The sequence below is a fragment of the Phalacrocorax aristotelis genome, chromosome 8 (genome assembly GCF_949628215.1).
Source record: "Phalacrocorax aristotelis chromosome 8, bGulAri2.1, whole genome shotgun sequence".
NCBI lineage: Eukaryota > Metazoa > Chordata > Aves > Suliformes > Phalacrocoracidae > Phalacrocorax > Phalacrocorax aristotelis.
The window spans coordinates 20105868-20121060 of NC_134283.1; the positions used below are offsets into that span (position 1 = coordinate 20105868).

General features: G+C 42.8%; 1 protein-coding gene across 1 annotated transcript in view; it reads left to right on the forward strand.

Annotated features, from left to right (window-relative positions):
- The first annotated feature begins 6417 nt into the window (after nt 1-6417).
- Nucleotides 6418-15193, forward strand: part of LPCAT2 (lysophosphatidylcholine acyltransferase 2) — a 33776-nt gene continuing 25000 nt past the window's right edge. Inside the window, exons 1-3 of the mRNA XM_075101631.1 lie at nt 6418-6743; nt 12962-13101; nt 14189-14406. Coding sequence (XP_074957732.1) covers nt 6636-6743; nt 12962-13101; nt 14189-14406 — 466 coding nt within the window. The 5' untranslated portion in view covers nt 6418-6635. The remainder of the gene's footprint in view (nt 6744-12961; nt 13102-14188; nt 14407-15193) is intronic.

The following is a 15193-nucleotide window of genomic DNA, read 5'->3' on the forward strand; positions in this document are numbered from 1 at the left end:
GTACCTTTCTTTCTCCCTCTCCCTCTACTGTCCCTCTTCTTTCCCAAGAGATCACTGAAATAATGGTAAAAGCCATAAAATGTTCAGGCAAAGCCACCACTCCTCATCTCACAAAACTCCAGAGATAAGAGAAAGCAAGGGTCAGCACCTGCTGTTGGACACCAGGGTTTCCATTTCACACCTTGCCCTACGTCTCCGGCCAGCTACATCATCCCTTCCCTCTACTTTGCCCTTCTTCATACACCCTTTACTAACATTTCGGGGGGCTGAACTAGATGATCATAAGAGAACCTTTCCAGCCTAACGAGTTCTATGAGTTCTTACTCCTACATGCTCCTCTACGTCCCCTCATAAGATGAAGTGGCCCCTGTACACTACCACCTTCCTCTTAGGCTCAGTCTATCACACAACTGTAGGGTTTCCCAGGCAGGCATAGGCCTTTCCTGGGTGCATGCACAGCACATCTGCTGTGTTAATACAAATTAATTCTGTTCTTCTATCACCACATCTAATAACAAGATAGCTTTCTCCTGTACCTCTTCAACAAAGAAAGTTTACCAAAACTCTCTCCTGAGATTATTATCAAGCCATAATATTGAGACGCCAAGTGCCATTTGATTGTGAATAACAGAGGACTGTTATTATGAGAGGCAAAAATAACAGTCTTACAGTAATCTGAGAGCTTCTGTGTTGGTTATGCTGCCTTCCCTAATTTATAATAAACAAAGCATAAATCCTATCCAAATGAAGGCATCACCGAGTCCTACTAGGACAATGTAATAACCATTTCCATGAAAAGCTATGTATTAATACCACTTAGCATAATAAATATTTTAAAAGATACTGCAGTAAAGAATACAAATTCACCTATGTCTTTCCTCTTCTTAGTAGTGACACTTAATAAACACAGCTTTATAGCTACTATATTTAAACCCAATTAGTTCCATATATTTCCAGCTTAATAAGAAATAATGCATATTCATTTCTGCTCATTAGCAGTCAGTATATAACTCTTAGCTAATGAACATTCAATTATGTTTCTTGAATACATTGTGGGATAAATTCTCTTTTTGTTGCTCATATCAGTTCACTTCAATTCAGTTGCTTCTAATTAAAATTCTTTTGCCTCATGTAGACAAAACTGGGTTTTTTGGAGTCCCTGGAGATTCGTTTAAGAGTTCTGTTTTATCTTTATGTACAGTCAGCTCCCTAATTAATGCTTTAAATAGGGTAAACTTTACCAAGGCTCCTGGGTTCAGTTCAAAGGGAAAAAAACCCCACTTAATTTTATATCTCATTCTCACACAATTCACTGGAGTCTCTCTTTTTTCTTGTAAATCTACTTTTTTCTTTTGTTTTCAAGTGAATTCAATAATCGGGGAAGGTGCCAGTTTGAGAGCACTGGGAGTTGGAGATCCCCCATCATCAGTCTACAGCTTTCCTTACCCAGAGAAACAGAAGAGAAATTCTTGTCAAATTGTCCAGTTCCTCAGGAGAGGAACTTGAACAGGAGAATTCTCCAAGGGGGCATACCCAGTGGATTCCCTGAGATAATACTACCTTTGTTTTCACTCAGCATCAGCAAGACCCAATGCTATTTTTTCCTAATTTGTTAAGAGAGCTAGCTCAGCAATCCATCTGCCTGTCTAGGACCAAAAATCTAAAACAAGTCCTACTTACTCCACTGGGACTAACAACATGCAAGCTAAGCATTTACTTAAGTGCCTCCCTCCCTTTGTGGAGGTCGTCATCAGGTATGACTTGCCAACGGAAGTGACTAGTTTCTTACCTCTAAATTTACTTGCCTTCTGTCTGTTACACAGTGCAAAGAGAAAGGAATTCAGCAGCAGCAGTTTCAGGGAACTCTTAGCATGACGTGTTCCTTTCTGATGCAGCACCCTAGGACTTATTCTTGGACTAAGTTACCTACATCTATGGCCCGAATTCTCACACTTAACAGACTGGGAACAGCAACTTCCCTCTAAAAAAAACAGCCAGAAACAACTCTCAAGTGGAGCAAATCATTTGGAAACTTACCAGGCAGATGCTGTGTGAACCCTGTGTGCATCCATATAAGGGATGTAACACTGGCACAGAAAGTCTAACATTTAAGGAAGAAGGGAAAGAGGCAGAGAAAGGAATTTCTGTAAGAGGAAACATCTAGGAATACCCAGGAGAACGCTTAGCTTTAGGGTTACAGTTCTGTTTAACATTAAATGAAAACTCCAAGACACATGTATCTCTGCAACTGTCTTAGAAGGAAAGTCTGTCTGGGTTTGTGTGTAATTACATGCATGCGTACGTGTGTGCCTGCTTGGGTGGATACGTGTATGCCAGTCAGCACATCCTCCAGCCCACAGCTACCTGATCACTGTGAAATGAACAGTCCGGAACTGCTTTTCTTGTTTGAAGCCACACCAAAACAATAAATTCTACCGAGGGATGTGCAGAGCTAGATTCCTTGAAGACTGAAATTGATTGATGGAGCCCTAACGAATTACACCATGTGGTACCCAGCCCATTGAACATTCCCGTGGATGGCATTTTTTTATTCAGTGCTAAAAAGATATTAGTTTCAAAGACTGTCAAGTAATGCTTGGTTCAGTTACCTTCGATAATCAGATCTCTTTTTTTCCCCCCAAAGGTCTGTCATTTAATTTGTCCTTTATCAGTACAGATCTTGAAACAGTGCAGGGCAATTCTAATTCCTCTTTCACAATAAGTATTTTGTCTACTATTGCAGCTGATATTGTCTGCACAACAGACCATGTTTATCCCTGCAGACTTCATCAAGGAGACAAGTACCTCCACACTGCTTAGCACTAAGTCTGTATTCCCTCAGAGCCTCACGCAATGCCTTTCTGATTCAGAGATACAGCTATCAAAAATGTTTATGGCTTTTTATTTCAAAGTACCTGTGGCAGCCTGCCACAGCGACGTTTACATAGCATGATACTGCAGTTGTATGTTGCATGGCCAAGGCACAAAGACCTTTGAGGACATTTGGCTTACCAGGATAACACTGGAAGACTGTCCCAGGTGGAAAAGACAAATGTGATGTGACTTGCATTACATTTTTTGGCTGCACTGGTCCCTGGAGAAATCATGCTGTCAGCTGCACCCAGATTTGCTCTCGGAAGGCATTAGCTGGCATTGTTCCAGGAGGGAAGCAGAGACTGAACTGGCATTAGGGCACCATGGCCTGGAAAGAATTAAGTTAAACTGACAATGGAAACACATTGGGAATCTATTTCTCTTCTCATACTAATTTTGCACAAGTAGTTCACATTTAACATCACAGAAGGAAAGAGGAAAATCAGAATGGTACTTTGCACGAAGAAGTTTTGTAGCCGTTCCTTGAGAAAAGGTTGTTGTTTTTCTTACAAGCAGCTAACAGCTGCTGCCCCAACTTTTCCGCGCAGCAGTATTACAAGACTCTGGCCACCAGATGGCGGATTTTTGCCAAATTCAAGCAGGAAGCAATTCAAACACAAAGCAGGTTTTCAATTTCTGTGTCAAAAATGCCTTTATGATCATGTTAAAACAAATAGCCCCAATCAGAAAAATTAAATAGAGAAATGTTAAAAAAGGGCAACTTCTTTAAGCTTCTGGTTTAGCTAGGAATTACTGACAGAAGATCTAAAAAAATATTTGCAAGGATGTTACATTCTGCAGTACATGATTTTGTCTAGCCCACATTTTATAGAATCAATATATATTGGAATTACTTTGAAATCACTATAGCTTTACTAAAATCATCATGATAAGAAGATATGTTGAACTATATTTTTACAAATGCCAGGAAATAGAGTAAACTGTCCTAAAGGCAGCTATGATGGGCCAAGATCTCAGTCCAGTTTAAACTGTATATGTAATTTATATTAAAAACTATAAAGCTTTGTCGTTTTTATGAGAGAAGACTCCTTATCTTACACTATGGAAATGTTTACTGGGTTTTCACGTATTGCTAATATGATTCACCCGGATTGTATATGGAAGCTACACCAGCTCCAGAGCCACTATTTTTACAGTTTCTAGGCAGAATCCAGACAATATAGGGTAAAGCTGTTCAGGGAAAGCATACATCTTTCCAGTGACCTGCAGAACTAAAGCTGTACCTTCAACCTAGAAAAATAATTAGTAGCAACCTAATGCTACTGTTTCCTCAATCCTGCCTCTAGTACCATATGCACCTCTGGTGAAGGAAGGGTATTGAGGTGACCCCAGACATCAGTTTCACAAAAGCTTGGTGGTATTTTGTATTAGTGGACCATTGCACCAAATGCACCATGGTTGATTTACCATAGAGTCACAGATTAAAAAGGAATTATTATTCAAAAGAGATACATCAATTTAGACAAAAGAATTACATGTGGTCACGCCTTCTCATGTGTTCTGAACATTGAAACTTTTTTTGCACTGTTTGTATCTTGGTGCCTACAATGTTAAGACTTTTTGATGGTACTATCGTGAATAAGCCTTAGAAAAGTAAAACATTTGTAATCAATATCATTATTTTTAACAAACATATCACCAGAAACATTCTTCTACATTTTAAAAGCCTCATGCCTGTAAGGCCAGATGTCTTAGAATTTCCCAGTTCTAGAGGTACGATCACTATCACCATCTGATAAGGACAAATGCAGTCTTACAACTATGTACTGTAAATAATAAGTAATAGTTCAGAAATGGATCTAAGTGTTATCATGAATCGCAGTGTGAGTCACAGGGTCAGGCTAGTGACAAAAAAAGCAGTGACTGTATAGGGATTTATAAATATTACATGTTAGATGATACAAATTAATCCTTCCTGCCCACTCATTAGCACTGGTCAGTCCTCCCAGGGGGTAGTATTTCCAGTTTGGGTACTTCAAGAAAGGTGTGGACTCACTGGAGAAAGGCCAGAGGAAAGCATTAAGAATAATCAGATATCTAGAAACTGTGACCTGGGAGAAAAAAATCCTGAAAACACTAGATTGTTTAGTCTAGTGAAGGCTTAAGAGAAGCATAACACTGTATGAGCCTGCAAAAAGTAGCTGCAAAGAGGAGAGCGAACAGTTCTTATGTCTACCAAGAATGGATGTAAATTGCAATGAGAAAGACTCTGCTCAGATACAGAAAAAGTTGTTCCATGACACTACCAGGGAAGTGCTGGAACGGATCAGCTAGAGAAGTCAAGGGCTTTTAAGAAGAGCTTATACAATCATCTGTCAAGAATGATGGAGGTAGAATTGATCCTTCTCCTCTGCAGTTTCCCCCAGGCTTACTTTCTGTGACAATTGTGCTGACCTGGTTCGTACACAGCTCTTGGGTTTTTGAGAGCACAGTGCTGGCTGCAAGGACAGGAAAACACAGGGATACCCTGGAAACCAGCCAAGGGAAATCCTACACTCCTCAAGCTTCCATTATACACAAGCTTCGGTTAGCCCAAAGATATCATTATGATTACTCCTTAAGCACCTGCAGTTGCAAAACACAAATAATAATTTTATAATAATTAAGTTTTATTAATTCTGATGGTATCTTTGTGGAAGCAGTGACGTCAAACTGGGAACTGAACTGTGAGACATTTATAATTCTTTTTGTTACAGCAATACAAGCAGTCCAGCAACACACAGACTAATCTTGTGTTACGAAGCACCAGTATTTTCGTGTGAAGGACAGATATGAGACAGGCAAAAGCACTGTAACAGAACAAAGCATCACAAACAATGTCATGGGAGAGGCCAGGAGCCAGCAGTCTTAGACCCGCGCACCCTGTGCAGGCAGAGACTGGTGGCTCACCCCCACCATTGTAGCAGATTACCATGAGAACCTAAAAGCATGTTTCCTAAATATGGTCAGGCTGAAACTTTTGGGTTGAAACCAGAAGCAGCGGCAGTTGCGTTCGAAGGCATGTAACTGGCAGAAAGTGCTGGAGCACGGTGTGTTTTACAGCATCCCCCGGCCTGGCCGGTGGCCCGCCCGCCCCAGGCGGCCCTCGGGCAGCGGCTGGCCCTGCGGGGCCAGCTCCTGGGCACCCCGATGTGCGGGAAGAGCTCCCGTGGGTACCCAGCACCTTAAGAAAGGCTGCGGGAGAGCTCTGGACCTCACCTACTCAAGACCAGAATCTCTGTATCAGCCTTCTGCAGCGGTGGAAATGCATCTTTCTCCTAGAAATTACTTTAGTTGTACGCCACGACCGCGTTTGCCTCTCAGATAACAGACCGCGCTGATCCTGAGCAGTCAGTCCTTATGAACAACCCCACTGCGATAACACACAGCGAACATCGCCTCCGCCACCGGCGCTGTGGCGTTTGTAGGAGGCGAACATGAGTACCGCCAGCGCGGAGCAGCCGCGGAGGGGAAGGAGAGGGCGGGCGGGGCGCCGGGGCTGCCCGGCCGTGGCGGCGGGCGGGATCCCCAGCGCCTCCCCGGGGTCTCCGCCTGGCAGCGCCCGCCTCAGCACCCTCTCCTCAGCAGACAGCCGAGGACGACCGGGGCCAGCCGGGCCCGCCCACACCTGCCCTGAGGCAGCCTGCCCCGAGGCGGGGCTCCCCGAGGCGGGCCGGGCAGGGCAGGGCAGGGCAGGGCAGGGGTGCCACGGCCCCCCCGGCGGCTCATGCGCAATTGCCCGCGGCGGAGGCAGCGGGAGCATGGCGCCGCGGGTGCTACCGCTGCCCAGGCAGCAGTCCTTCTGCCCGCCCACCGTCCGCAACCCCTTCGTCCACCCGGGGCGCCTGAGCGCCGGGGACAAGCTGCGGGTAAGGCTGGCGGAGCGGGAGTGAGAGGGCGCCGGGCGCGTCCTGCCTGGCGGGCCGGGGCCGGGGCCGGGGCCCGGGCCGCCCGGTGTTCGGAGGCGCATCAGCGCGGCGGGGGACGCCGTCACCCCCAGCCCACGCTGGTTCTGCCGACTTGTCTAAACCCGCGTTACCGTCCCCGTCCGAACCAAGGGATCGTCACCGATGCGGTGGGAAGGTCAAAGACCCCCTCGCGATGGGAGACTGCCGCTGCGCGAGCAGGCGCCGTGTGTAGCCGGCGCTGGCTCCGGCGGGACGGCTGGTTCCCCGGTGCGAGCGGGGCACGGGCGGCCGCCGCGGCCCCGCCGGCGCAGCCCGGTGCCCGGCACCGAGGGGACAGTAGCGCTCCCGGCACTCAAGCGAACATCTACGGCTCTTATCTTCTCCAGGGAAAAGCATCTAGTACGAAGACTTTCTTCCCAAGTACGGCGTAGTTTGCTTCCTGATCTAGTCTAGCGGTAGAGAGCAGAAAATGGGCAAGTTATGCAAATGGCCAAAGCAAAGACGCAATAGGGGTTCAGTGTAAAAAAAAAAAAAAAAAAAAAAAAGTCACTGTATTTTGACATGAAGTTCTGCAAGCCATTGCTCCTCAGAGTCCGCAAACTGCATGCTTCCCCTGCACACTCATGCACACACACGCACACGGGCTTTTTGAGCTGTAACAAGTTTTTTTAAAAGGTTTTGCATGCTCGTTACAGATAACACGTTAGTCCTAGAGGAAATAGGAGTCCTGCTGGACTCCGTGTTTTGCATCATGTTTGAATTTCAAGAATGAAGCACTGTCCCTGTATCCATCGTGTCAAGCGCCTCAGCTTTAGAGTGCAGATGTTGGTAACTTCTCTCTGATATGATACGCTAAAATATAAAATAACTTTTTTCAGTAATCTTGTTTCAGATGCTTAAGTCACTTTAGGCTGTTTTTAAGCCGGGAGGGGGGAGTTAATCTCTTGTTTCCATATTGCAGTGTGGACAACAAAAAAGGTATCCCCAGTTTCACTGGGTTACTGTCTGGTGTCACTGGGTGAACTGAATTAGGTTTCTGAGCTGAATGCTGTCCCATGACAGCTGGGTACAAGCTTGTGTACACATAAGACTTAGAGGGTACTTTTACAAATTAAGAAAGGAAACATTTCTGGGCTTTGATTTTTAAAAACATTCTCTTACAGATTGAGCTGATGAGCCAAATATGAACTGACAATTCAGTGAGGACAAGGATGTCGGTGTGTAGGTGAACTTAGAGCATTTCCTCAAGTTTTCTGCTGATTGTTATAAATATCTGTGACTGACGTGCAACTAAATATTTTATGTTTCATATAGCTCTTCAAGTTAGAAACAATGTTTGCCCTGAAGGTAACTGGGTGGAGGAAATGTGAGAAACCTGGAAAGCAATTTCAGATCCTTTTTTGCCCTATGTTTTACTAGCAGCCTGAAACACATTTCAAGTGCATCTGAATCAGTAGCTGCAGGCATGAACCCAAGGTAAAGAAACCAGATTCTTAATGAGATTTGAGAAATGAATAGCTTTCTGTGCTGACTGTTCTTTGTAGAGGATGCACAGACTACTTTCAAAAGCTTGCAATTTTAAGCTACAATTACCATTTCAGATACAAAAAAAATATATCCTCCTTTTTTCCTTCAGGAGGAAGGTATGCAAACCATGGTATGTCTTAAAGCAAGATACACTCCATACATAACTCCACAATGCACCTGGAAGGAAAAGCACCTGGCTGGGTCAGGGCCCAGTACTAGCAAGCTTTGAAGCAAAATTGCAGTAGTCACAGAATTTTAAAGCAGAAAGATGCAAAAAAGACAACCTTTTTTTATTGTGTGTTGCTCCCCTCTGTTCTTTTTCCCCTATAGGCATAGAGACCAGGATACTTCTTACTGTCTGCTTTATCCTGTAAACATTTGCTCCTCTTTGCCCAGCCCTGTGTATCGGATCAGCTGGGAATTGGAGCCTTACCAGAGAGCTTTACTATAAACTTCAAACACGGGAAGTGTCCCTTCTCCGTCCATTTAAATCAAGTGTAGCGTATCTCCATTCTTGCATGTTAAAGGATTGTTTTATTATATTCCCCCTATTCTATACTATTCCTTTAACATACACTGATAAAAACAGATAGCATTTCAAAACCCTCTTTGGGAGCCCAAAGCTGGATTTTCATATGTTGGTGAACTCCTTGAATGTAAAGGCTGCTGCTGTCTCCTGATGAATGGAGCTTGAAAGTGACACAGGCTAGCTGTTTGCATTTCATTCACCTTCAAATATAAAAATAGGCTGTAGCCAGACTGATAAGCAGAGTGAGAAGATTTTACAATTTTTTGCCAGCCCTTGTATTGCTAATAGTTTACTAGCCAATGAGATGTTTGTCTTTCTTTAGAATGTGCAAAACAAGGATCAGTTGTGCTGTGCTGAACATCTGCATGTGCCAAATGAGAGTTTAAAACAGTTGTTCAGATACTTCTGGTTTCCATCCTCTGACTGAAGCTGGCAGCAAGCCATTGCTGGGATTTTTTCCTTTTGTAGTTTCAGTTCTGTTCATCCTGATTGCTCACCTGCCCTCTCAACTTCTGAGCTGCACTGCAAAGCACAAATACTAGTTAAGTCATGACTAGATTTTCCTTTATTGAGAAGAGATGCTCCATGGATTTATGTAATGGTGAACTATGTAATGGCACAACTGGCACGCTAAAAGCAAGATATTTTTAAGCTAGACTGCCTGGCATAGAGCTGTGATATACTCTGGGTGCTCATGGAACACCCTGTCTTGCTAGGCATGTACTGTTTTGGGAGCCAGTTCATCTGCTCACAGTTTCAGATGTCAGGGGAGTTCAGTTGGAGCTGGGCTTCATTCTGGTCCCCAGCCTGCTCTTCTGCTGCTTCCTAGATAACTTGTCAGCAGCTGAAGTTGAGCAAAATTTCAAACTGGGTTCTGTGGCTTTCTGATAGACGAGCTTTCCCCCTTCCCCAGCTCCTGACATCGATGGGAGTGTGATCCCATGTACTGCTTAAAGGTCAGTTGGCTGTGGGAGTCTGACCTGAACAGCACGGACTCTTGCAGGTGTCTGCAGCTACGGCAGTGACAGGCCACGCAGTTGTTGCAGATCCCTTAAATACAAAGTATGGGGGTGATTCTAAATGTGGGAGAAGGTTCTTTGGATGACTGAGAATAACTCTGCGATTACTGGTTACAGAAGGTGGAGTGGCTCTGATCCTACTTAGTAGTTACTAAACTTTGAACCTGTATTTTCTTCAGTATGAAAAGATATAGGATACCTTTTATTTTCTGGCCTACCTTGACCTTTCTCTTTTCTGTCCTTTTCTTACCCTACTCTGCAGCTGATGAAGCAGAAATCAACTGCCTCATTACACAGTGACCTAGAAAGCCAATAGCTTGCATCAGCAAATCAGTACCACCTGCGCATCTGCCTAAAATAGATTAATGAATTTATTAAAGTTTTGAGGAAAGGATCATTTTGCTTTTGCTATTGCATCCTTTATTTTTAATTGTAGGTCAGTGCATAAATATTCTTCCTTTTTTCACAAGGAAAAAAGTTATTTTAAGTCAAAACACACTGACATATGGTTACGCTGCCCATTCTGCATAATTGAATGCAGCTGGAATGTTGAACTGGGGCTATGGATGGTAATACAAGAGGACACATATGGAGAAGAAAAGACACATCTGATTTTGGGAGGCAAGCAAGGAGTCTTGGTTGGTTTAGCTTGCTTCCTGAATTTTCAGATTCACCACAACTGGCACCAAAGAGAGTGGGAGCAATAGATCTCCAGGACCAAATCTTTCATACCCAGCTACTGAATCCATTTCTGGATCCAGAGCAGTCCTTTTCCTGTTGTCCATGAGATTATGGTCAAAATACCATAGCTAGCTATATACAACTTTTATATAAAAAGACCTTGTATGCTTCAAGAAGGAAAGAGTCATGTCTGAATGTTCACATCTCTCCTGGAGACATGTTACGTGGCAGTGCTTACAGAACACGAGCAGCAACACCATGTACCTGCTTCTCATCCTTATCCTAATTTACACTGTGTATCCATGATCATGTTTGGTGTGTCGTCACTGTGTCTTTTGTAACACAGAACTGAGTCCTGAAGGCCTAAAATTCCTGTTAATCCTCATCAGTATCACAGGGTTTAGAGCCAGAGGCCAGAGCCTCTCCTGAATACTGGTAAGAGGAAAGTAAGAGGAAATTATGTGAAGATGGAAGGAATTTGGTGGGGAGGAAAAGGACCATGTTGATGAAAGGACAGTTGGAACTAACCTACTGTTTTGAAGAATCAGATAGGTAATATGCAAAGGTGCTTACTTTGCATAGAAGCCAAATATACTACAAATATTTGTTCCTTTCTGAAGAAAAGAGATACATGAAAATCCATTGTGTTGTTTAACAGTCATAGCTCAAGCATATATGGTGCAAACTATTTTGTAAAACTTAGTTATTATTAAAAGCCTTGCTTTTCCTGTACAGTAAGTAGTCATTGCTAAAGAGCTGACTAGAAAGGCTGATTTTGAGAGAGGAACGCTGTTATTCAGATGTTGATTTTCTTAAAATAGTACAGCATAAAAAATAGTAAGCTCACAAGCATAAGCATAAATATCCTTTAGTAACTTCCACCATACTTCTGAGCTGGTGAAGCTGTCAGTCTGTGACCACTGATGCACTCCCATGCTAAGTTTTGAGGGACTTTTAGAAACAGCCCAAATCAAGAGAAATAGTCACTGTTAGAATTCTGCTTAGGTGTGTATTGTCTTGTGCAGATGTATGTGCACAGAGCTGATCCTCCTCAGTGAGTGGTAGCTGAGCTGGATTAGGTGCTGAAAGGAGTTGAACCATTTACTAGTTTACCAGGAATGCTAGGCTATGACTTCCGCATGCTAACACAGCTCACCTGCCTCCCAGACCTGAGCTTGCTCAATCTGCATAGCGTTGCACCATAAAGCCAACCTTCAGGATATAGTTTCTAACCTAACTTACGGGGGTGAAATAATTAAGATTTTCTTCCTGCCCTGCCCAGTATCACAGCTGCCTGTTAACAACCTTGTGCCAATGCACCTGTTTCCTGGAGCTGTGCACAAAAAAATGCAAACTAAAAATTCCTTAGGGAAGATATTTGAGGATTACTTGCAACCAGGGCACATTAGTGTTTCTCCTTCTCCATACTCCTTTTACAAATGCATATGAAGAACTGAAGAAGCTATGAACCACAGTGTTGCCTTGGATCTGTTTTATACCAGGCTTCTTAGCTTGGCTGGCTGTGACCGTAGCACAACTCTCTCAATAGTTTCTTTTGCGTCAAGTTAAAGGAAGATAAGAACAGTTTCCTGATTGTGGGGAAGAAAGGGAACTTAGCTTTCTGAATTTATTCTGAAAAATTCAAGGAGGTCCTAGCACAGAGGTTAATATCCAAAATGCTTCAAACAGGAGGCAACAAGTTAATCTTCGTAATCAGAAGGGTTCTGCTCTGTGTTTACTGCGGGCAGTGAGCCAACCACTTCCAAAGGCAACAAGACAAGAGCTCCTACAGCAGCTGCACAGCACTGTAAGGTCTGAGCCTTTGCCTTAAACCGCAGGTTCACTTTTACCAAAAACTCCATTTTGCTTAAGTACCAACTAGGGGAGATAAAGCTGTGTTGCGTGTGCACTACTCCAAGCAGTAGCAGTGAGGATCACTTGCAGCAACAGCTGCAAGTGACTTGACACAAGATTTGTTGTTTTGAAAGGGCAAGAGTACAATTTTGTCATCTTAACAGTCCCACTTGGCTTCTAGACAGGCAGCTAGTTACAGAAGACTCTGTATTGGAGATATCTATTAGCTGGGCAGACTCATTTGAGCTGGTTGTATGCTGCATACCAAGTCTAAGTATAAACTAAAACCAGCAAACTGTTTACCCTCTCTGTCTAACAACATCCAAGCCAGAAACTCAAATACTCAGATATTCCAGTCCTGCCTGAAATGGGAACCCAGAAGTGAAGAACAAAGAAATGCTTTGAATGACTGACTTCCCCATATGAACACTGGAATCACTAATGCTTTCCTTACTAAAACACATAGCAATAATGTTAGTATTTTAAAGTCCATATACTATAACTACACAGATATCTGTGTCATTCCTGTTGATATGATTTCTTAAGATTTTTCTCCTCTTTTTTTCTAGACTGTTCTTCAGGGGATTATTTTGCTCCCCCTCCGTGCCATATGCATTGCATTCATTTTACTGCTAGCATGGCTGTTTGCATCAATTGCAACTTTCCGTCACCATGGAAAAGGATCTGTGCCACTTCAAGGATGGAGAAGGTAAAATATTTGTGAAAACTCTGTGCTTGTTTTTTTAAATAACACAAAGCCAGTGTCTAAAGCTTTTTATTTCCCCCTCTCACTCCTTTCCTCCTTTTGATTAAAGAGGAGTCCTCAATGAAATCTTAGTTTTACCCATTTAGGTGAAGCAATTTTTTGATGAGTGTGTTTTACAACAATATGGATTTGTTTATAATGTATTCCAGTTATAAGGGAGCTTTTTAAATAGGTAGATTTTTAGTTTTCTTGAGGCTAAACCAAATCTGATAAAAATCTGTAGACTATTTGTAAGGCAGGACTTATTTTAGTAGTAATTCTGATAGGAATATTTAGGAAAAGAAAGTCATTAAGAAAAGTACTTAGTAATATTATGTAGGCTGAGTTTCTGTGTAGCCTTTGTCATTCCCTCTATGCTATAATTTATGAGAAAATTAGCTTTGACAGCTCCTCTCTTAGCTATGTTGCCCTTGAACGGAGTATTTTACAGCTGCCTCTGTGGGTTCTGGGTTTCAGTTGCCCAGCCTCTGACCTCAGAGTAGTGACATTGCCTTCAAGTTGCAATGCACTGCAGCTGCTCGCAGATGGAGGAGATGCAGGAAGTGAATTCTCACAAGGCTGAGAGATTATGGAGATCCCATGAAAGGAACATGACCCCTGTTCCAGTAAGGGAACATTGTCTTTTAATCTTACTTGCTAAGACTGGTAGTAAAAGAACAGTATCAGAGTTAAAGAAGTTCTTACAAGAAGAACACTGAATCTGCTAATTACCCACCCTCCCCTTGCATTATTGTTATGCTACAGTGCTACAAGATACAGCAAGAGAAATAGCGTACCTTGGAGCAGGGCTTAGTAAGATGCTGTACGTTGCCTTATCATTAAAATTATAATCTGGTTTCAACATGAAAAGGTGATGTTCCTTTCCCTACTTCCCCTTTAGCCCTACACTCTCCTGTTGAGTAGTATTGCTACCCTGTGCCTGGCCCCAGTGCCGGTGAGAACTAGGAAATCTTTCATAGGCTTCTGGTTTAAAGTACAAAAGAAATTCTGACTGTAAGATGGATGATATTTTTGTGTTTCTCTTTACAAGGAGGATGATCCAGACAACCCTCTCATGCCTAACTCGTACCTTGTTCTTCGTAATGGGTTTCCAAGTTAAAGTAAAAGGGAAAATAGCAAGTCTACTGGAAGCCCCAATCTTTGTTGCAGCTCCTCATTCAAGCTTTTTTGATGCCATTATTTCTGCCCTAACTGGAATGCCATCAATAGTGACTAGAGCAGAGAACCTGTCAACTCCAGTATTTGGCAGTAAGTATTCATGAAAAAATAAAATCTTAGAACTCAGCAATTTGATGTGAGGCCAAAAATCTGATCTCTGAAAGTGATTTAAGGGCAAACTTTTTTAAATCCTTAGGTTCCAAAGATATTGACAGATTATCTCCAGTGAAATCCCTAGGACAAGTTAGCTTTCTGAAATTATGCTGTTTCTTTTCACAGATGAAATATAACATCACTTTAAATTTGCTTTATACTGAAAGCATGTTTCGTAACTGGTCGGGCTAGAGGCTTTCTCTTAAAGTTCTCCCAGTAGGTAGCTTGAGAAATCTGTTCGACTGCTGCTTTTTAACAGTGTGGCCCACAAATGTAGAACATGGATTAGTGAAGATTATTTCAAAACAGACCCAAACTACAGCAGTCTGGAAAATACCCTATTTATAAGTTGCAACTTGCAGGCACTGTTACGGATTTTTTTAATGGGAGTCAAACCAGGAAAGAATAAAAGAGAAGTTACTCAAAAAGCAAATGCTGAGAATGGAAAGGATCAGATGACTTACCAGATGACTTCTATTATTTTCTCCTCTTTTTGGCACAAAAAGAATTCCTGTTTGCATTATTACTAGAATCAGCTGTAGACTTTCTGCTCGCTGTATGTCTCTTGTCTCTATAGGACTCTTAAAAGAATAAGCCAACATTAACCCAAAACTAAACTCAGCAGGCAACACAGAAAAGTGTCTAGTAGGAAATAAACTGACTGATAATATATTGACCTTCTCTTAAAAGCACAGGAGTGGGACACAGAAGATAATTCTTCCCC